Here is a 24374-nt window from a genome sequence, read left to right on the forward strand (position 1 = left end):
TACTTATTTCAGGAGTAAATACTAGAAGTAAACCAATTAAATTCTGATAACTCTAGATTCACTTGTACTATATATTTGGCAATTAGTCTTCTTTTTTATTCTTTATTCTAATTTGTTATATATGACAGCAGAATATATTGCAGTTCATATTACACATATAGAACACAATTTTTATATCTCTGGTCATATACAAAGTATATTGACACCGTTCGTGTCCTCATACATGCACTTAGGGTAATGATGTCCATCTCATTCCACCATCTATCCTATCTAAATGTCCCCTCTCTTTCCCTCCCACCCCTATCTAGAGTTTGTCTAATCCTCCCTTGCTCCTCCTCCCAACCCCACTATGAATAAGCCTCTTTACATCAGAGAAAACATTCGGCATTTGATTTGGGGGGATTGGATAACTTCACTTAGCATTATATTCTCCAACTCCATCCATTTACCTAAAAATGCCATGATTTTATTCCCTTTTATTGCTGAGTAATATTTCATTGTGTATATATGCCACATTTTCTTTATCCATTCATCTACTGAAGGGCATCTAGTTTAGTTCCACAGTTTAGCTATTGTGAATTGTGCTGCAATAAACATTGATATGGCTGTGTCCCTGTAGTATGATATTTTTAAGTCCTTTGAGTATACACTGCGAAGGACTGGAATAGCTAAGTCAAAAGGTGGTTCTGTTCCCAGTTTTCCAAGGAATCTTCAAACTGCTTTCCATATTGGCTGCACCATTTGGGGCTATTATTCTTAAACTTCTATTTACTTCAGATAATTAATAGTCATTCTTTTCCTATATTCCACAGCCAATAGTTCACCCAATGCTACCAATACTACTTCTATGAACTTTCTCAGATCTTTCTCTCCATGGCTCCCATTATCTCTTCCTGACTGGTCTCTGATTTATGTGTCCACACTCCCAAATATGTATGTCCATATTTCTATCCAATGATCACAGGGAAGCCATGAAAGTGGAAATTTGGCCATGCTATTCCCATTCATAAAATCCAGTGATTTTCCTTCCCTTCATGATAAGGTCAATTCAATCTCCTTCACATGGGAACTTTCTTCAGTCCTGCAAAATTCATCCATGTATTTTACAAATATTTATTTAGAACTTTCATATGTCAAGCACTGCTTGGTAATGTTGGGGTTCTTTGATAATGAAAACATATAAAAATCCCCATTGTTAGGAAACTTACATTTTAGAGGAAAGAGACCAGAGAGAAAGTTCTACAAATAAGTAAATTCGATTGTGTATGTTGGATAGCATTAGGTGATAAGAGAAAACAGTTAAAGCTGGCTAGGGTAGTAGAGAGCTTAAGGTTGAAGTCAAAGAGACAGGTTTCAATCTGCCAGAAATGGAGTTAGGTATGCAGTTGGGATTAATTCATCAGCATAGACATGACATTTTAAAATGGGACATTGAATGAGATGAGCCGAGGAGTAAGTGTAACGACAAAATAGAATGAATCTGAAAATGAAGTCCTGTTGTGCTCTAGCAGATAGAGTTTGAACAGATGGGGGAAACCCAATGAGAAACCAGAATGAGCAACAGAGGCAGAACAGGCAAGAGGGGTATCCTCCAAGCAATTGAGAGCTCAGTTAAGTCCCTAGGGTGGGGAGAAATCATTGTGTTAATGGTACTAAGGGGAAGAGTAAAAATGCATGCTCACTGGGTTCTGCAGGATAAGGCCATTGGTGATTTGAGAAGTACAATTTTGGTGCAGCACAGGGGAGAAATCTCATTTGTGCGGGTTTAAGGAAAAGGAATGGGTAATTTGAAAGCTAAGTATATAAGCAACATTTCTAAAAAAAATGGGCAATAAAATAAGAGAAAAAAATGGGACAGTCTATGAAATCAGGTATGAGATATTTCTTCCATTGACCCAGAAAGATTTTTGTTTGATGGTTTATTTTGTTTTGGTTGTTAATCCATGTGATAATTGCCTGTGTTATGCTTTGGGGAGCCATCTAATAGAGCTGTAAAATAGTAAAAAGGTATAGAAAGAGAACAGAATGCTAAAGTGAGTTTTGTGAGCAGGCTATGAGATCTGTCCCACTGATAGCAGGTCAAACCTTCAATAGAATCATGAACCATTCAAATTCAGCAACAGGAAGGAGAGAGCAAAAGTCAGGTGCAAGTAGGCGCATAATATGCTACGGAAAGTGTATGGATATTCTCTCCTGAATGCTATATTGTTCACAAAAGAAGAAAGTAAAGTAGAGGAGATGAAACTGCAATTGTTATTGTTATAAGGAGAAAGATTTAAAAATGGCCAGATGGAAAAACAGGAGAATGGATAGATTAAAACAATATGGAGGATTGTTAGACAGATTTTAGGGCTCCTTTGAGATTATTATTAGAAAAGGGGATAGTCTAGACTCTGCCTATTCTCTACTGAGACCTGCCCTCACCTAATGTCTGCCCTACATATAAAGACACACTATGCTCTTTCAGACAGCTCTACTAGTGCTCATGTGAACACCCTTCCTGAGCCCTCCTCTCTCCCTTCTCAACTAGCCAATTGCTATTCAACTTTCAAGGCTTGTTTTTCTCCTAACTTCCACTAGGAGGTGTTATGGTTTGGATGTAATGTCCCTTAAAAGCTCATGTGTGAGACAGTGCAGGAAGCTTTGGAGGAGAAGTGACTAGTTTATAGCCTTAATGTGAAAAGTGAATTGATCCCTGTTGGGATTAACTGGGTGGTGACTGAAGGAGGTGGGGTGTGGCTGGAGGAAGTGGTTCATTGGGAGCATGGCTAAGGGGTACATATTTTGTATATGGAGAGTAGAGTTTTCTCTCTGCTTCCTGATCATCATGTGAGCTGCATCCCTTTGCCACATCCTTTCACCATGATGTTCTGCCTCTCCTTGAGCTCTGAGGAATAGAGCCTGCCACTTATGGACTAGGACCTCTGAAATTACCATGAGCTCCTAAATAAACCTTTCCTCTTCTACAGTTTTTCTGGTCAGATCTGTCAGTCACAGCAGCAAAACAGATGATTGAACAGGAGATAAGTACTGATGCCTATTGTGACCTGTGCCCTCCTCTGTGCTCCTATATCACCTGTGCTCACTTCCCCCATAGCTCTTGCCACATTTTATGAGTTCTCTTGACCTGTGTTCCCCACTATAATCTACTTGAGGTTATCAAATTCAAGCAGATGTTAGAGTTACCTGCTGCTCACCCCTCTGGAATAGTTTCTGAGTAAGTAAATCTACATGTGAGGCTCAAGATTTGACATTGCTAATGTCATCCCAGGTCACGCTGATGGTAGCAGGAAGTGAAAGCACATCCTCTGAGAGCCACTGTAAGAGTTGGTCCAAGGCTGAGGCCAAGTGTGCTGCATATTGCTATTCCCAGCACCTGGCTCTGCACTTGGCTTAGGTCAGAAGCTCAGAATAGCTTGATTGAGGAGCCACGGTGCCTTGGAAGAATAAAAAGAATGGAAGCAAATACCTGAATGGCAAGCTCTCTCCCCTCTCGGTTAATCTTCAGGTGGTGCATCTTTCTATTGGCAAAGTTCTCTACATCAATGGTGAATACATGCGTTTCTTCCTTGCCTAGCTGATAGCGAACCTGTAAACTTCCTTGAAAGAAAAAAATATATAAATTAGAATTAAGAATAGTAATTACAAAATGCAGAGCCATGGTCAGACTATCTTTTAACTGGTCATTTCAATTTTCTAGGGACTCATGTCTCAATCTTTCCGCAATTTGAACTTTTAAAATATATTACATGCATTCATCATGGTTCAAATAGCAAATTTAAAGCATGTGTGTATGGTGTGTTATCAGTAATTAAAAAGCCAGTTTGAAAAACAAACCAATCTTGAGCTTGATTTGTGATGGGATTGTAAGAAATTCTAGTAAGAGACGGTAAAGACCTCTTTTTACTCTGTTAATTTCTTATAACTTCCTGTATCTCTTTTCTTCCCAGTGGCCTTCATCCTTTTCAATTAGGAAAGAAGTCCTTAGGTTTCTCATCTGTTGATATATAATGCCTCTGATAATTGTACTGTGGTATGGTTAGGGTACAGTGACTAACTTTAACCCTTTGTGGCCCATGAGGACATTCAAATTTCACTAGAATAGTGTTTTTCAAATAACTGTTCATTATCCACTGGAGGTCAGGAAATCGATTCAATGCTTTCAATCAATATTTCTTACAAAATGGAACAGAATTGAAAAAGAAATATGAGAGTCCCAAGAGACTTATTAAGGACAAGAAGGGAATTAGTTTCGCAAGGGAAGGAAGGAGAAAAAGAGAGAGGGAGGGAGGGAGGGATAGGAAATAATACATCAAGATGCAAAACAATTACTATGGATCATATTTTTAAAAATCTGAAAATCATTCTATATGAGAAAACCAATGTGGGGAAGAACAAACATTTGTTGAATGACTACTTTATCATAAATGATCTTTATTTTACCCTCTCTCCAAACATGATTGGTTAAAGTGGTTGAGCCCAAGTAGCCTAAGTGGAATTTTCTGTTTTCTACTCTGAGGGTCTTAGGCTCTGGTGTCATTGGAGATCTTACACACAGATGCCAAAAGCTCTTTTTCTAAACATACATAGGGAAAGGGAACCTTGCAATCAAGGAACAGTGTTATAAGCTGTGGCCATTGGGCAGAAAGGTACATTTACTCAAGTTTGGTCCAAGAAGCATTAAGGTGATTCTTCCTGATCCGTTTAGTCTGTCATGCTTCAGAAATATGGTTTGACTTTCTCACATTTTTCCTAAACTACCACCAGAAAACAATGGCTCATAAGTAAACAATATGTCCATGACTTATATTAGAGCTTACACAAGCAGTGGAATTTTCTTTTTTCTTTCTCCCCCTGCCCCTCTCTCTTCTAAATATATTTTTTTTTAATTTTCCTTCTGGAATTTCAGAGTACATAAATGTGAAATGAAATTTTAAAGTAATCTAAAACTAAATGGAACAAAATGATTTAGGGCTATACCACCATCACCCAAGACAGTCAGTCAACAGGCAAAGCTTTATATAGCTAACTCTGTTTTTTTCTGGCTTCTTCTAATTCTAAGAATCTGGGTGTTTTAATATTTAAATTTGACCCAATAAAGTAAATCAGTGTGGGATAACTATGTGCTAGGCATGGTGATAAATACCGCATTCTTCAGGCTATTTGGACTCCCTTTCTATCCTACTGTTAGGGTAATTTATGCTTGCACAGGTATTATTTACATATTTTCCCATTTTAGAAATTACTTTTATTTTATACATCCTTACTGACATGAACTTCACAATCATTCCTCTTAGGTACCAGTAATCTCAACAGAGACGATCTCCCTAACAGTGTTCTGAAGTATCTCCAATATCCTAATTTGAGGTGAAAATATTTCAACTAATTCTTCTACCATCCAATATTTCTTATTTTCTTAGAAATTCTGATGAAATCCATGCCTCTCAAAATACCCCAACACAATATTCTGAAACCACTCACTAACACATTTTCCAGAATCCTAATAGAAGAAAATTCAATCCATAACTTTTCTAAATAAGTCCTATGTAAGGAAAGAGGGTGAGATGAGAAGGGCCCAGGATTGGGGTAAGGAATGAATTAATCACCTTCTGCAGCATCTTCTTTAACTGCTTGGTCAGGAAGTTAAGAGTCTGCCCTCTAGAGATTTAGCATGTTACTTAGCCTCCTGCCCAGCATTTCCAAGTCCCCTTGTCTCTGAAGAATCCTCAATCCTAAAACTAATACCCCTGACCTTGGGCCCTCCTCTGCCTCCTTACTTGCTTCATATCTCTACTTCCATCTTCTCCCTAGTGTTCCCCAGCCCTGTGCACTTACACAGACTTGCACCAATGGTGAACACTGCAATTTATAGTCCCATAGACAGTGGACAGAAGGAATGGGCTGTCTATAAACCGAATAAACACAAAAGTAAATTAACTGTCCTGACCAGGAGTGCATTAGAATTTTGTTAACACATTGTTATCTATTTCTCTCTTATTTGGTCTCAATCTTTTTTAAAATTTTCTTTTCTTATATATATTAAAACCACTATCATATAAAAGTCACCTGTTATTTTACATGTGCATATGAACAGAGATAAGATGTTCATGATCTGGAAATTAAAAATCAATCTGATTTGAGCTCCAGTTGGGTCATTTTTTCCAAAAATGCTCTTGGAATACATATGTTTATAATGGAATGAACTTTTGCCAACAGTAAGTACCTCATAACAATTTTAAGTGGTTCTATTAATGTTGGTACACTCAAGTTATATCTAGCTGATTTTTCTTCTTTTTAAAATGTTTTTAGGCAAAATCCATACCATTTGTTTAGAACTAAACATAGATACAATCAATGCCACTTAAAAAAAAAAAAAAAAAACAAGAGTAGAAAATCTATGTTTTTTAAAAAGGACTTAAACATAATGATAAGTATTCTTCTTCAAAGGGAAGGTAGTCACATTCTATTAAAATTTGTCTGAACTTTCTAGATCAAGCTACACTCCCTGGCTTAGTACACAAATTTCATACCAGTTGGCTTCCTGTTCAATATTCCACTTTCATTTGAAAGGTTGGTTTTTTTTTTTATTTTCTTCATTTTAAAGTTAAACAAACAAACAAACAACAACAACAAAACAGAGGTGCTGTGAAGTAACTTTTCATTGTGATTGGTCAGTGACAGAGTCAGATTTAGAAACTAAATCTAGCTATTTCAAAAGATCACAGGTTTCTTCTAGACCACCACAGCCCTAATTGGTCATCTTTGCCCAGAACAGTTTCCATGATGATCTTTCTGGTTACATTTTTTCCCACTCACCTTCAGACTGCAGCACAAGGTTGTCTGACCCAGGAAGCACTTCCTGGCTTCTACTGGCTGACCTTGCTCCAGTAGGCCCTATGATCACCTTTGTTCTAATAAGTACTGTATGCAATCTACTTCTTTTAGATTCTTCACCTTTATCTGCAAACTCATTGGAGCTCAGGATGTGTCTTATCTGTCTTGCATTCCCAGGGCTTGGCCCATGTTAAGCACTCCATAGGTTGGAGGGGGTAGGGGACAACACAACTCTGGGTAGCACTTATGTTCAGGAAGTCCAGAGACCAATTGTTCTGAGGTACTGTATCACCCAGGTGTTTACTCTTCTAGAGTTCTTTGTTCATCTATCTGGAAAATCCCAAAGGTGGCATGCCAAAGGAACTCAGCAATTCTCCATGGCCATGTCTAGAGCTGAGCAGAACTTACAATGGTTTAGCCTCCTTCTCACCTGTGTCTAAAAATGTGAAATCTCAGGAAATGCATTAGGTTTGGATGGCACCAACTGACATGGGTGTTGTGCCTCTAGTCAGTGTTTAGGATTCCATACCTCCGGCTTTGCCTTATATTATAAATCTAGTTTTTCAAATATGTTTTAAATCAGAAGACTTTATTCAAATGGGATCTAGCAAAGAAACAGATAGACTTGGAGTTGCTTTAGTGGGAGTAAGGGATGAGAGAACCCCTCTGTAACTGTTACTGCCTTGTCCTCTTTCATCTTGACCCCACCCCATAGCCATATTTGACCAATGGAATTCCTTGGTCTCTCAGGAGCACATTGGATAATATTTGCCCCTTCAAAGAGACAACTCATACCATCTTGGTAACATCTTCCCTAGACAGCTTTTTATATCTCTGACCTGAGTCCCATAAGCCATGACCCAGAGATTAGCCCCTCTCTCAGGACTGATACTTGGGACCACACACTCCAGATGCCACATCTGACATGTTTATCACTGAGTTTGATTAGGCTTTAAGTTGATCAATGATGACTTTGTATATATCTAGGTACACACAGCTGGCTCAGGAAGGATCCCAATCAGTTATAGAGAAACTGATCACTTAGGGAGATGTTGGGCCTACGTTCAAAGATGTCCTAATAATCAGAAAAGGATAATCAAGTAGTTTGTAGGAACATGTTTTGCTAGTTATGTCCTACTGTAAACCAAGAATTGAAAAGCCAAAATAATATTCAGTTTAGCATCTCAAGATAGATCTTAGGTAAAGATCCTTGCACTTTTATTTCTCAAGACCACCATTTTCTGTTTTATGGTCTCACATTTAGTATTCCTACTCTCTCTGTCTTCCATATTACCATTAAGGTGTGTTATTATAACAAGTAGCTGGCCAAGTAAATATATTGCCTAAAAAATCCCAAGGGCTCCTTAATTCTTCATGATGTCAAACTTCTTAACCTGACATTTGAGAGCCTTCTCTTACCTTTACAACTTTATCATATACATATTGTTTATATCTTAATCACAATAGAGCAGTCTATATCCCGCTCCAAGAAAATGTTCTTCCTTTTCTCTATGAATTATTATCATTTTGTTTAGTTTTATTTTTACTTTCTTCTCAGCTAAACAGAAAATGCCCCACTGCTCCCATGGGATTGTCTGGCAAGCTTCCCCTCACTGTTTAAACCCAGTTCCTATGGCTCGGTCTCCACTTGTCCCTAAGACTAACACCATCTTTTCTTTCACTGTATTGCCACTGTCCCATTTTGACTACCAATCTCGATGTATGATGGCACTTTGTCTTTCTCCTTCTCTTGAATTCAAGCTCCCCAGGATGTACAGTTGCTTTTTTCATCACTGTGTCTATAAGGAATAGTCTATGACCTATCTTAGTTTACAGAATGTTTATTGAATAAAACAACCACTCTGGAGAATGTTATCATCATATTCTTCAAATTATAAACTCATGTTTATTCAAAATCTGTTCCATATGAGATACCAGAGAAACAAATAATCATATTAAAATGTTTCTATCTTCCAAGAGTTTGAAAGAGACTAAAGCAACTGTCATACCTTGTGCGATGTCGTGGCTACTATGTATGAGGCACTTAACCTGATACATGATTTCAATATGGAATGTCCCCCAAAGATTCATGTGTAGAAGTCTTAGTTCCTAGTGCAGAAATTTCAGTGTGTGTGTGTGTGTGTGTGTGTGTGTGTTGTGGTGGGGGGTGTTGTGGAATGATTTAACATGAGGGCTGTAAACTCATCAATGGATTAAGAAATTCATGGATTCATAGCTGAATGGTAGTATTGACAGGTGATTGAACCTGTCGGATGTGTGGTCTAATTGGATGACATTGGTCACTGAAGGAGTGCTCTGAAATGGTATTTTTTTGTCCCTTTCCTCATTTTCTCTCTGCTTCCTGGCTGCCATGAGGTGAATATATTTTGCTCTGCGGTGCCCTTCCACCATCATGCATTGCCTCATCACAGGTCTAAAATCATAGAGCAAATTAACCATGGACTCTGAAATCATGAACCAAAATAAATCTTTCCTCCTCTAAGCTGATTTTCTCTGGCATTTTATCATAGCAATGAAAAGATAACCTACACTATGGAGAGTGGTGACAGTGATAGGGAGACCAGTGACTGAGATTGGGGTCCCTGATGACTTCATGGTTGTGGCATGGTTGGTGCCTGGGAAAGTTTCTGTGCAAAGATACAGGATGCCTGGTTGCTATGGTAATGACCTCCATAGGGTGGCTCTACGCTGGAGTCTTATCATCCTTGACTTTGCTCTCAGGCACACAGCTCCGAGGAAGGAAGGAATTCTCTTGCTAAGATAACCACCTTGTTTCACAAGTTCTGCTGCTCCTGAACCTACCAGCATAATAGTAACTTTAAACAATGGACTTTCTTGAGAGCTACACAATGGTCCTAACATTGCACATTGCAACTGTAGAATATAACTGAGGAAATAGCTGCATAATGTTGCTAACTCTGTAACTTTCATGAATGCAAAGAATAATGCTTGCATAGTCTTTAATCTGATGAATGAAACATATATAATAAAGTTTGCTGGTGTAATTCTTTAGACTTGCTTTTCCACCAGAGAGCAGTGTTTCACCCAATCCCAGTTGTTTTTTTCACAATTTGAGTTCATAAATCTTATTTCTTCCAATCTCCCATCTCCCTTCACCAAAACCTGCTAATTTGGCCACGTTGGTCATGGCACTACACAGCTTGGACTAAATATATATATTTTTCAACTCCAAACATTAGGAAATGGAATTTCAGAGACCCTGAAGAGGGAAGGCAATCTTGAGAAAAATCTAAACTAGAAAAAACACACTTGCCAATTTCAAACTATATTGCAAAACAACAGTAATCAAACTAGTTTGGTAGTAGTACTACATCAGACACATAGACATGGAACAGAATAGAGAAGCGTAAAGCAGAGTTTCTTCAGATATTGTTCTTTGGGAAAACTAGATATTTCTATCAAAAAGAATAAAATTGGATCACACAAAAATTAACTTCAAGTAATCAAAAGACCTCAATGTAAAATCTAAAGTTGTACAATTAGAAGAGAACATGGAGGGAACACTCTTTCACACTGGTCTTGGCAATGATTTCTGAATATGACACCAAAGCATAGAAAACAAAAGTAAAAATTAACAAGTAGAACTAAACCAAACTAAGAAGTTTCTACACAGCAAAGAAAACAATCAATAAAATTAAAAGGTGATCTACAAAATGGTAAAAATATTTGAATATAATATATCAGATAATGGGATAATATTGAAAATATATAAGGAACACATATACTTCAATAGCAAAAACAAATACTACCAGGTTAAAAAAAAATGACCTAAATAGAGATTTTTCCAAAGAAGACATACAGATGAGCAATAGAATGTGAAAATGTATTTAACATCACTGTTCATCAGAGAAGCAAATGAAAACCACTATGGGTACCACCTAACACTTTTTAGATGTCTATAATCAAAAAGACAAAAGATATCAAGTGTTGGCAAAGGTGTCAATAAAAGGGAATTCTTACACACTGTACAAGGGAATGTAGACTGGTACAGGCTTTATGGAAAATAGTGTGAATGTTTGTAAAGAAATTAAAAATGGAGCTACCATGTGATCTGACATTCCCATTTCTGGGTATATTTTCAAAAGGAATAAAACCAGCATCACAAATGGACAGCTATACTCCTGTGTTCATTTCAGCATGATTCAGTTAGCTCAAATTTGGGGAAAAAATATGTGTACATTGAGGAATAAATAAATAAATAAAATGTAGTATATTGTATAAATTGAGATATTATTGAATTATGAAAATGTAGGAAATTTTTCCATTTACAATACACATGATCCTTTGGTAAAATTGTCCTAAGTAGAGTAAGCCAGATGGACACAGAAAGACATCATGGGATCCCACTTGTACACTTATATGTGGTTTGCAAAGGTAGAACTCACAGAAGCAGAAGGAAGAGTGGTGGTTGCTAAAGGAAGGGTGAGGAAAATATGAAGATGACAAGTTTTGGAGATCAAATGTACAGCATGGATGACAATGGCTGTGTTAATTAATTTGATTGAGATAATCATGACACAATATGCATACATGAGAAGTTATCAATTTGTGCACCTTCAGTATATTCAGTCTTTGTCAAGTTAAATTTTAACAAAATGCACTCAGATGACTTCAAATGTTTTAGAAAGTTTAATATTATACTTTTTTGGCAAAAGACACATTTTGTGCTTTAAAAAGTGCAAACTCTGTGAAAGATAAAGTCATTTTCCCCTGCAAATGCAAACATTAAGGTTGTTCTCCATAGTTTCTATCTTGGGCAAGGTGAGGACAGATTAGAAAGAAAAGAATCAGCTATCCTAAAGAACATATTCTTAGCTATTTGAGAATTTCTCATGAATCAGTAACCACAAAGCGCTGAGCATTCCCAGATCCACTCAGCTATGATGGTTTTCTAGGGCTCAATTCATTTCTTATTCAAAAACAACCTTGAAAACTCTCAGAGGAAGTAATAAACAGGTACCAAATCCTCCAGCCTATGCAGCCTATAGGTTCTAGTTTACTTTATTCAGCCTTATTCTAAGCACTTTAATAAGGAACAATTATCTTCTTCTATTTCAGCACTTCTGTTTACGTTAGCACAAAATATCCCACAACCTGTCTTACCTTTAACTCAACAGATATTTACATAGAAAAAGAGTCCCATTACTGCCAGGGAAGGCAGACCAATTACCACTTTTCCATGGCACTCTGTTCTGACCCACTTCCCTTTTGCCTGCTTCATGAAAGAGCAGCTTTTTTTAAATAAAAGAGAAAAATAGATTGAATTATAAAATTAGGAATTTCTTTAATTTTTATTTTTCAGTTGATATACATAGGTAAATCTAAACAAGTTCCTCTGTTCAGGTCCATTCTTTAATTTTAGCTTTAATCTCTAGATAAGGCAAAGGGGAAAAGGGGAGGGAGGAGAAGGAAGGGGGGCAGAGGGTAGGAAAGATGGTGGAATGAGATGGAGTTCATTACCCTAAGTACATGTATGAAGACACTAATGGTGTGACTCTACTTTGTGTATAACCAGAGATGTGAAAAATTGTGATCTATATGTGTAATATGAATTGTAGTGCATTTTTCTGTCATATATAACACATTAAAATAAAAAAATGAAAAAAAATCAGCTTTCACAGGATGTATAAAAGTGTTAGTCAACAAAATTCCCTGGGAGAGACTGGCTGATGCTGTATGTGCTTAGAGATTTCACTAACTACTGAAGATCTGTTTTGCTTTCTTCTGAGACCCAATTAAAGCTCACATACACTTAAGAAATTCTCTTCTCTTATTTGTATATGATTTATGAGATTTGAAGGCAATAGTCATTAGGTCTCAACATAGTAATTAGTCGTTAAAGAATTTAGGATGAGGCAGCTTTGTAAATTTTATGTTCATTTTTTATGATGCAATTGCTTTTGGATATAGACATTTTTGATCATGACACTTAAAATTTTAAAATATTTGTAACAAGTGGTGTGTGTTTGAACATTCTTTTAAAGTTTCCATAACCACTGATACTGGGAGTGATGCAAATGTACAGAAATATTAGGTCACAAGTTGTAGCTTGCTGCTAAGTTGGCTGAAATGCTGCTGAAAGCCACTATTTCCTCTCTCTCAAAAAGAACTTATGCCAATTTTTTTCATCTCTGTAGCCTTCTGTGCAGGGGTCAGCCAGAGCAGGTCCTCCATCAACATGCCATAGACAGAAGGTCAACATCCATTATGTTGTGCCAGGAACACTGTTATGAGTACCTGCCGGAGAAGCAAGATGTGCTTTCTCCCAAGACACCCAGAGTCTAGCAAGCAACTCAGAGCAATAAGCAGACTATGACAGAAAAGAGAACTGCAGGGCAGGAATTTATCCACATGGGAGGATAAGGAAATCAGAGAAGTTTTGCCAGGGGACATAAAACCTGAATTTGGGGTCTTGAAGACGACATAAAAATTATCCGGAAGGACAAGACAAAAACAAATACTTTTACTAGAGAAAAGAGTATACCAATAGCAGGTAGATGGGAAAGAAGATGGATTGTCTGTCTTGTGGTTGTGTGGAGAGTGGGAATGCTTGTGAAGAATAAGTACAAGACAATATTTGTGGGATATTTTGAAATATGAATCAAATTTTGACCATCAAGACAGCCATTACCTCTATCTACCTATGGTATTCCTAAACACATTTTTCCCCTAAATTTTACTTATGAAGATAATTTCAAAGGAAACACTACTGTAAATGGTAGTTCTGGTACACTTTAAAAATTACATTACAAGGAGTGGTCTGGGTGGTATTTGACCCACAGTACAAACATATCCACATAACAGGGTGCTGATCCAAAAAAGTATTTAATAGCCAACACTAAGATTATGTCTAATATTATGCACCTCACTTAGTAAACATTCCAAGATATTTTCAGGGTTCAGAGTGATGATTTCTAAGGTTTGATGATGTGAAAGTTACAGCTTAGTCAGAATTCTACCCATACTCCAAGGTCATGTGTTTCCTAGTATCTATCAGACCCATATGGTCTGCCAAGTGCAGAAAATACAGCAATTAGTGAGTGCTTCAGGCATTTCCTTAAATTAGAATATAAATGATGGTCAATTGGAGATGATTTCCTGAACCACTTTCTAAAATCATTAACAAATGGCATAACTGGCTCTTGAGTAACTTCAGGCGCTGGCCACAATGCAAAGTCATGAAGACATAGTAACAACATTTATTTCATGCACAGAGACAATCAGATGGGGAGCTTTGTTTTATTACTGAGTGGGCGTGTGCGGTACAACAACTTCTACTTGTGGAGTCCCACCTGTGCAGAGGTAAGGACCCTGCCCAGGACATTGTGCCTTCCAGATAACTAAGTCTTTCTTACCCCCAAAATGGCCTCAGAAATGGAATCATTGATTTTCATCTGAAAAACCCATTCAAAGAGGAACATGAGTTCTATTGAGTGTCTATTCTATGCCAAGCCTTGTGCAAGGTTTTTGTGTGTTTATACATGAAACTTCAGTCAATGAAAACCTCTGTTGGCATCTGGGGATACCCCTGTGTGCGGGTTCACAGTCTCTGTTTCTTGACTCAGACTCTAAGAATCCTGCCCCAATTCCCATGAGGGACAAGCTGACCCTAGCATCAGGACTGTGACAGTGACAGTGATTTGAAATAGTTATTATTATTCCATGTAACAAATGAAAAAGAAATGAAGCTCAAGAAAGTCAGAGTTTGGTCTAAAGTTTTGATGGTCGCACAGAGATTTAAACCCTAAGCCTGTAAAACACCATGGACTTAGGCAGATGGGAAGTTGTGAAGAAGGGGTCTTCCCCCAATGACTTCAGATATAACAGAGAGAAAAGACTATAACAACTGTCCAAGTAGTTTTTATTTTTGTCCTCATTCCTGCTTTCCTGAACATGTGGTATAATTCATTCTGAAAGAATAATAAAGAACATCTCCCCCCTCCATGTACAAACACTCTTATTCATGCTTTTTCACACGTGCATACTCATAACATACACATGTCATATCCTTGGCTGATTCTATATGGTGTAACTTCTCAAAAAGATTTAAACATTCTGCATCCACAAAAATAAAAATAATAAGGAATCTTGTTCTCTACAGAGAGGGTGAATGTCATGTCGTATGCAAACATGAATAATGACCCATGCTGGGGACAGGGAGGTCAGAGATCATGTAACTAACCTTCCCTAGCATTACAGATAAGAAAATCAGGACTAAAAACCTGGGGTCAGAAATCATGAGTGGTGACATGACAATGAACTGTGCTATGATGAGGATATTCATTGGCAAGTAGCCAGTGCATGCCTACTGAGTGCCTACTCTGTGCCTTTCTTTTGCTGACAACTGGGACTATACAGTGACCCCTTCTGAGCTTGTGGAGTTCACATCTACTGGGAAAGACAGAAGGTGAATCTTCAACTATAAACTAAGCTAATGTCATGACCCAGAGCAAAAGTCCCAGGATCAGTGGGACCATATAACGTATAAAGAAAAAACAAATTTGTTTGAGGGGATTCCCTCCTTATTCTAAAATACCTGAGGGAGTACACTGTCTTCCCATTGACCATTCTTTCTCTAGTGTCCTCTCCTATCAACATCAAATCTGCTTTTCTCCACCAAGACTATGGTAGTGCTGCTACACTGTGGAGAAACTTCCCTATGTAGTAATATAATGAAGTCCAAAGCCTGGCCTGCATTCTCAGAGTTTTTGTCAAACTATCTGTTGGCTGTATTTTCAGGAACCCCCTCCTAGTGTCCATATATTCCATGCAACAGAGATCCACATACTTACAATCTTTATAACTTCTCCCCCAGTACTCCTGGACCATAGTAAGTGCTGTTTAAATCCCTGCCAGGTGAATGATTGCATTTCAGAAAACCTGTGCACAGGAGGAAAACTAATGTCATTTTTCTACTATGTCAAGTATATCTGTTCTCTTATGGCAAAGTTGAAAAGTGTGCCTACTTGATGGAAAATAATTGCATTTGGTTTTCCCGATATTTTTTAGAAAATATATTTGAAGCTTTCCAAGAAACACTTTTTAATTGGCAATATGTTGTATTTCAGAGAACAGTGGGAAATGTAGAAAACTTTCTAAGGAGATTTGAATTACCAGGTTTAGCTAGGCCTGATCAGATGCTAAAGAGTTTGGTACACTATGAACCTAAGTTTATACAGCAGGAGTCTGAAGAGTCATGACGATTCTAGTGGAGAGGAAATATCCTAAGATGTATTTTAGGAAATTTACAAATAAAAACCCCAGGCCTCAATAAAAAGAATTATAGGCTGGATGGGAATGGGGAATCGCTGAAAGGCTACAGGAAGAAATCATGCAAGATTGGGTCAAAGAAAAGCTTATCCCAGACAGGATTTGGTGGCATTATTGCATGTATGGAGGCAAAGAAAAGAACCAGGATCCTCGGATGTTAGGTCCAGGGGGACCTGGACACAGCCTGCTCTCTATTCCCTTCCAAAGGCAATCACCCTCATTGTCTGTGGCCAGCTAGACCTTGACATACCAACCTCTCTCATCTGGAAACCTTTACATAAGTCATCTCATCTACTGCAGTCAGCTATAACCAACACAACCAACCCCACACATCCCCAGATCTCAGTCCAAGTGTCTGTCTGTCTCAGGGAAGACTTCCCCATCCCCCATTTTGAAATGAGCTCACATGGTATTCTGAAAGGAATAAAGTACTCTGTAATTTCTCGTATGAAACTTGTCACAGTTCACAACTATTCTGATTAATGTGGACGTTTTATTAATATGTTATTCTTCCAGCTGAATGTGAAATCCAGTAGGACAGAGATTCAATGTTCTGTAATTCTCTGTATCTTAGGTACTTATCAAAGACACCTGAAACATGGTAGCTAATAAATCTAAATCTAATGGATAAAGGAATAAGTCAATAAGTCGATTTAAGGAAGATAATATAGGAAGAAAAAAGAAATTTTAAAGCATGAGAAAAATCAAGTTTGACCACAAAATTACACATAGGATGTTTTTTTTTTAACTTTTATTTTTTATTTTTTTATTGGTTGTTCAAAACATTACAAAGCTCTTGACATATCATAGCTAAAGATGGCAAACAAATAGCAAGCAATGAGAGACTGAGTATGTCTAAGAGCCATGAACAAAGAAGTTGTGGAGATAAGACAGCAGACCTGTTCAGTTCAATCACATGTAGCACGACATTGTTTTATAGCAAGTTAGGAATGGTACCTTCACCTTAGTTCTTCCCTGTTCCTCAACCAAATGACTGTTATAATACAAGGGGACACAAGCCATGTTCTTTTCTAAGATGCCCTGTACCCATTTCAATGACGGAATCCATGACACTCTGCCCCAGTTCAAATGGTGAGCCTGTATATCTAACAACATGTGTTTTCTGAGAAGGAGGAGAGAGCAGACATTTCAAACCAGTCTGTCTGGGTCAAATTTCAATGCATTGAGGACCCCAGGCAGATCAAACAAACACCCTGTGCATTATCTCCTCTTTGGCAAATGGATGTACTCACTGCCTCTACTTCATAAAACTGTGTGGTTGAAGCCATATTAAGTACTTTAAGAGCATCTCAATCATAACATTCATAAGCATTAACTAGAATCACAATTACAATTTTGATTATTGTTTTTTATCACCTCCAAAACTATATTTGCAGGAATTCCACAAGAAATCAGGATAAAGAACATACTGTCTTCCTCCTCCTCCTCCTCATCTAGTTGGCTTATGCTTTTTCCTCTGTGTCATTATTTTTTTCACTGTTAAAATGAGTCTGAAAAGAGCTCTATTAATGCAGCTCCATATTAAAGAGCTCGATTTGCACAACAGGGAGTTGGAAAGAAGCGAGTGTAGTGTCGAACATTGAAACAGCCGCCTGGAGAGCTAGTCTCATTACCAATTGATATCAATTGAGTATGTACAATTTGCTAGGTAGGAAACAGCCTAGAAGAATTCTCAAATACCTAATCCTCATCTCCAGTTCAAATTTTTGCCCACAAATTGGTGCAACACTCTGGAAAGCAGTATAAAATTCCCTCAGAAAACTTGGAATGGAACAACTATTTGACCCAGTTATCTCACTCCTCTGCATATATCCAAAGACTTAAAATCAGCATACTATAGTGATACAGCCACATCAATGTTCTGAGCAGCTCAATTCACAATAGCTAAGCTATGGAACCAAACTAGGTGCCCTATAACGGATGAATGGATAAAGAAAATGTGGTATATATACATAATGGAACATTATGCAGCCATAAAGAAGAATGAATTATGGCATTGCTGAGAGCCACAGCTGAGTCGGAATGGCCCCTGGCATTTTGCCAATAGTATTGATTGACAGGCGAGGCATTACTAACCGCCTCTGCAGCTACTTTGCAGTTCTCACACTACTTGGAGTTCTCCTGGGGATTGAATGAAAGGCCAAATGTTCTCTCTGATATGCAGAACTACTAACACAAAATAAAGAGGAGGGGGCTATCCAGTTCATTGGATTAGACAAAGGGGAATGAAGAGAAGGGAGGGAAATGGGTATAGGAAAGACAGTAGAATGAATCAGACTTTCCTTTCCTATGTTCATGTATGAATACACAACCAGCGTAATACCAAGTCATGTACAAAAATACATTCTACCATCATGTATAAACAAAAAGAACAAATGAAAAAATTTTTAAATTTTTTTATAAAGCGCTGGAGATGTAGTTCACTGGTAGAGCACCCCTGGATTCAATTCCTGGTAGGGCAAAAAATAAAACCTGTCCATTCAAATAAGAGAATGCCAGCTCTCAACTCCGAGAGTGAGGAGGTAGCCAAGTTGAAGGTCATTATACCACAAAAAATTTACACTAGGGGCTGGGGTTGGGGCTCAGTGGTCCAGCGTTTGCCTAGCATGTGTGAAGCACTGGGTTCCATCCTCAGCACCGCATATAAATAAATTAATAAAATAAAGGTCATCTTTTTAAAAAAAAAAAAAAAAAAAAAAAAAAAAAAAAAAAAAAGAAAATCTTGGAACAGATCAATTCCTGGAAGTAGCAGGGTTTTTATAGAAAGAAACCAGATGATTCTTATTTACTTGCTGTTTTGTAAACAAAATTGTGCTTAAAATATTATGTTTTCTAGATACTAATTCAATTACAGTTGAATTCTGTCCTAAACCAAAAAATGGCCCACATAATTCCCCCAATACTTTCCATGGGCAAGGGAGGAACTAAAAATAGAGCAAGCTGTGAAAGAAGGAAAGAGGGCCATCTGATCTGCATATATTTCATCTAGAAAACTCTCTGCAGTAGGAAAAGAAATGAGTTATTTTAGCCAAAGTTGGGAATTAGTCACTAAGGTATTTCAAAGCCAATTAGCTCTGAATTGTAGAACTATAATCCATGTTTTAAAAATCCCCTCCCCCTGAATTTTTATTGCTGATTAATGAATGTTTCTAATAGTTCAAAGGTAGTACAGAGCCCTGGCTTTCTTTCCAAAGGCCACTTAGTGCTACTTACCTGGTTTTATAATCCTAGTTATGAAGTCAATCCTCACAAACTCAGATTTAACTTTAATAAAATCTGGCCTGTTACTAGTGCACAGTTTTAGAATAATTTTCAATATTATGTCAATGACATAATATTTTATTTTTATATACTTAATAGAAAATTATGTTATATTGTTTGTATTTCCCTTACTATTGGACAAAAATTGATTTTAATATTTTGCAATTTAAAAAAATGATATAATCAATAATTTACTACTGAGCTTTTAATCCTCAGTACCTTCTGGGGGTAAAACAAGATGTGCTTACTCTTGCCTTGGGTGGCAAGAGCTTCTTTACTGTTAAAACCCTGAAAAAAATAAACTTAAGTCCTTAGAGATGGAAGTCTTAGAAATCAAAGGTATTATTTATTGTTTGCAATTTATATTTGCAAAGTGCTCCAAGCTCCCTGGGGAAAGTGGGAATGCAAACATGAGGTATGTGTATAATTAATAACTCTTCAATGGGGATTATGGCCTCTCTGGGTAAGAATGTGTATATACATTGACACTCATACAAGATAGTTAAATGATTTCAAAACAACCCAGGGCACATTCCCCCCGGGTGTAGGGAGAGTTCATTTGCAGATCGCTCAAGAACACCGATGGAAGCTATCATAGACAAAGCACATTGCAATCCACTCTCATCCCTGAAGACTGCAACACGTGTTCACATTGAGCTGGGAGGTGACTCTGCTGTGCTAACTTGAGGACAAGCAGGAAGCAGCAGAATAATCATTATGACAAAATGTGCCAAGATTGCTCTCCCAGAAAATCATAGACCAAAACCGGAAAACAAATCATTGTCCACCATTCTTCCCTCTATAAAAAAGTCCACAAATTTGGCATGTTTGACTTGATCAGATGGATATAATGAAAACCTACAAGAGGTGAGCTGTCTATGTCAAGAAAAATTTTATATTAGAGACTGATTTTATTTTTAGATGACATTAAAATGTCTTATAAAATCTTCCCTAACCTATTACCTTCTGACTAATACTATTATATAAGTGCATTTGTATGGAGTTTTACAAAGTACCTTGCTAACCATTTATTGATTCTGCAATCTTTCATAAAAGTTCTAAGGTGAATAGCTTCCTTAAATCGGCTTTTAGCCATTTTTTTCCCTGTAGTAATCTCTAAAAAAGCTATCTTTTCCCCAGTGTGTTAGTCAGCTTTTTGTTGCTGTGACTAAAATAACTGACAAGAACAACTTAGAGGAGGAAAAGTTTATTTTGGGCTCATGGTGTCAGAGGTTTTTGTCCATAGTCAGACTCCATTGCTCTGGACTAGAGGTGAGGGAGGACATCATGGCAGAAAGGTGTGGTGGACAAAAACTGGTGGTGGAGAAAAACTGCTCAGATCATTTCTCTCATCCGGGAAGTAAAGAATGACTATGGATCCAGGGACAAAATATAAATCCCAATATACATCTCTAGTGACCTACTTCCTTCAATTTTACCCTACCTGCCTACCACCCAGTATAGTAGACCTCTCAAATTATAAATCAAGTGAAATTAATCCATCGAATAGATTCATCCATGGATCAGGTTATGGATCTCATAATCTAATTGTTTCATCTCTGAACATTGCTGTATTGTCTCACACATGAGTTTTCAAGGGATACCCCATATCCAAACCACAATACCATTGTCTTATCTTTCTCACTTCTATCCCCCGTCTTGAAACACTGCTGTGGTTCACTGCTAACTGTAGGGTGAAAGGTGCAGGTTTTTACCATGGACTGCCAACCTCATTCGAATTCTCCTTTACTTTCTTATATGCCCTCAATAATCTACTAAGAACAGCAAAATGCTTTCTGTGGCACTGGAGTCTCCATACATATGACAATATTTGTGCTCTAGGGAAAGAGACACAACCCCTCTGTGATCTTCCTTAGGTCAGAAGACAAAAAGTTGAGCTGTCTTTTTTTACTGTGTGTATTCTGACAGCTCATGTAAGCTCTCTGCTCCTAGCTACAAAATAAGGATATTAATGTCTGCTCCTCAGATATTTTTGCTACATTTTGGAAAAAAAACAACAGAATTCTCCAGAGTTGCATATAATACAAAAGATACTGAAAAAAAAATAGTGATTGTCTAAGAGCCTGACATTGTGCACTATTCCTAGGGACAGGTCATGACACCATTGGTTCTCGTTCCAGACCTCATTAATACCACATTATTATTTTTGGCAGGGATCTGGATGTGTCTACCCAGAAGGCACTCATACTCAAGTAAATGCTTTTGCTTTCTAGAAGCTTAGCAAGGAGGTGCATGCAATCAAAGGACCTTGACAAGTTCTGCAACAATCCTGTCAATTTGTTTAAGTATATATATATATATATATATATATATATATATATACACACACACACACACATATATATGTGTGTGTGTGTGTATGTGTGTGTGTATAATAAAATACTCCATAAAAAATGTGTCTGGGTACAGTGGTCCATGCCTATAATCCCAGGAGCCAGGGCTACTGAATTAGGAGGATGGCAAGTTTGATGCCAGCCTGAACAATTTAGAGACACTCTGTCTCAAAATAAAAAAGGAAAGGGGTGAGCATGTAACTCAATGGTAGAGCACCCCTGGGTTCAATCCCCAGTACCAAAAAAAGAAAGAAAGAGATAGAAGAGGAAACAGGAGCCTGACATCCAGGCTGTAGCTACTCTGGAAGCTGACACAGGAAGATTACAGGTTTAAGGCCAGCCTGAATGAATATTCTGTCTAGCAAGACCCTATCTTGCGCTGAGGATGTGACTCAGTTTTAGAAATTCCCTAGATTTAAAAATGCATATGCTTACATTAGCAATTCTACATTTAGGAATTACCTAGGGAAATAACTAAGGATTAAAATCCTCAGTAGTAAGTTATTGATTATATCATTTAAAAACTACAAAATATTAGAGGCTGGGGTTGTGGCTCACTGGTAGAGCACTTGCCTAGCATGTGCGAGGCCCTGGGTTCAATCCTCAGCACCACATAAAAATAAATAAAATAAAAGTATTGTGTCCAACTACAACTAAAAAGTAAATATTTTTTTAATTTCAAAATATTAAAATCAAACTGTGTCCAACAGTAAGGGAAATATAAGCAAACAATGTAATATAATTATCTGTTAATTTATAAGAATATAATATTATGTCAACAACATAATATTAATTGAAAATTATTCTAAAACTATATATAGTCTGATATTTTTTTTACAGTGTTAGAGATTGAACCCTGCATGGTTCTACCTCTGTTCTACCTCTGAATGACATTCCCAGCCCTTTTTCCTTTTTATTCTGAGGCAGGGTCTTTCTAAGTTGTTGACACTGGCCTTGAACTTGGATCCTCTTTTCTCAGCCTCCCAAAGTGCTGGGATTACAGGCATGTGCCACCATGCCTGTCTGCATTCTATTATTTATAGGGAGATGAATAAGTATCACCATTAAATATGATCTCTGTGTTAAGCACTGCACTAAGTTCTTTACCTATGTTATCTTAACCTTCACAATAACCAATGGTAGTAGGTATTATTATTTCCATTTAACAACTGAGAAAAGAAAAAAGGTTTTTTTTTTATGATTTTCCAAGCAGGTGGAAGAAATATGGCTCTACCCCAATGCTCAATTCTTATCTCTGCTAATAAATAAATATATAGCTATAGGAATAGATCTAAAGCCAAATTTTTAAAATTCCTTTATCCTGATGATATTTTTATGGGTGATTTGTTATTTCCTCTTTTGTACATTTTTTTTTATTTTTAACTTTTCTTCATTAAGTGTGTATTAGTAGTGAGCTATTTTAAAGTTATCTTTAAAGTAAATACACTATAGCAGAGTGTTGAGGATGTACCTACTAGATATGCAAGTGTCACTGTCACTGTCACAGTGCTCTTGACTCCGTGGTTCTGTTTCTGCTGAGAGCTCCCTTGGGAGGGATTCTACAGTCTGTAGACCTGTTACTTACAGATCATGTTGGCAAGCCAGCCCCTGCTTCCATTGCCATTCAACAAGAAATATATTCTGGCAGCTTGCAGCCTTCTGCTGCAACACCTCCCCTTTATAGCCTGGATCTTTAAACATGAACTACCTCTCTCAGTGTGAAACAGCTGGCTATGAAGCCTGAGCCTTAATTAGCTGGTTCTCCCTAGGGATTGGTTCTCAGTAAATTCACTCTTCAGAGAAAGTACAGCTAGTAAGATGAAGCAACAGAGTCAATTGTCTAAAAATGTGTTTTTAAGAGAAGCATCATTTGTGAATGTGTGTTGTAGGGGTGATGTTGGTATTAAAGGCACTAGAGGTCAGTCTCCTTGCTGAGCCATTCAAAGCTAAAGTCAGTAGCATAGTGGTCAAGAGCACTGATTTGCTGCAGAGTATCTAGTTTGTTTCAGTTTTATTATTGTGCTCTGGGTGTACTACGTAGAATTACACACGGAGCCTTGCTACATAAGTTTTTTCTCTTGTAACCACCCTTTGTCTCTTGGTTGATGTTCAAGGCACAAGGGAAATCTCTGATAAATATTTTTAGCAAATGCTGCCACTATACTTTGAGTGTGCACTATACTTATAGTATACTATAAACCTTACCACACTTATAATACAGTATAAAGAAGCCATGTCTGAAGCAAATTCAATCATTCAAATATAGCTGAGAAAGAATGAAGAGGAGAATAAAACTTAATTTTTTTTAAAAAAAATTGTTTTTAACTGATCCATAAGAATTGTATACATTAATAGGGTATCATGTGATGCTTCAATACATGCATATATTGTGCAGTGCTTAAATCAGATAAAGACTACTTCTTCAAACATTAATCTTTTATGGTAAAAAATTTCAAAATTCTTTCTTCTAGCTCTTTGGAAATATACATTACACATTATTATAACATGCAACGTTAGTATATATAACCACCCAACTATATTATAGCACACTAGAACTTCTTGCTCCCATCTAACTGTAATTTGATCAATTGT

The 24374-nt window shown here is 37.2% G+C and overlaps 1 protein-coding gene across 1 annotated transcript in view; it reads right to left on the reverse strand.

Annotated features, from left to right (window-relative positions):
• Cntnap5 (contactin associated protein family member 5) overlaps positions 1 to 24374 on the reverse strand; it is an 824707-nt gene that overhangs the window by 59939 nt on the left and 740394 nt on the right. Inside the window, exon 20 of the mRNA XM_046463789.2 lies at positions 3470 to 3600. Coding sequence (XP_046319745.1) covers positions 3470 to 3600 — 131 coding nt within the window. The remainder of the gene's footprint in view (positions 1 to 3469; positions 3601 to 24374) is intronic.

This window comes from Marmota monax, unplaced genomic scaffold, assembly GCF_021218885.2.
Source record: "Marmota monax isolate L192 unplaced genomic scaffold, Marmota_monax_Labrador192_F-V1.1 WCK01_AAM20220418_F8-fsc00034, whole genome shotgun sequence".
NCBI classification, from domain to species: Eukaryota; Metazoa; Chordata; class Mammalia; order Rodentia; family Sciuridae; genus Marmota; species Marmota monax.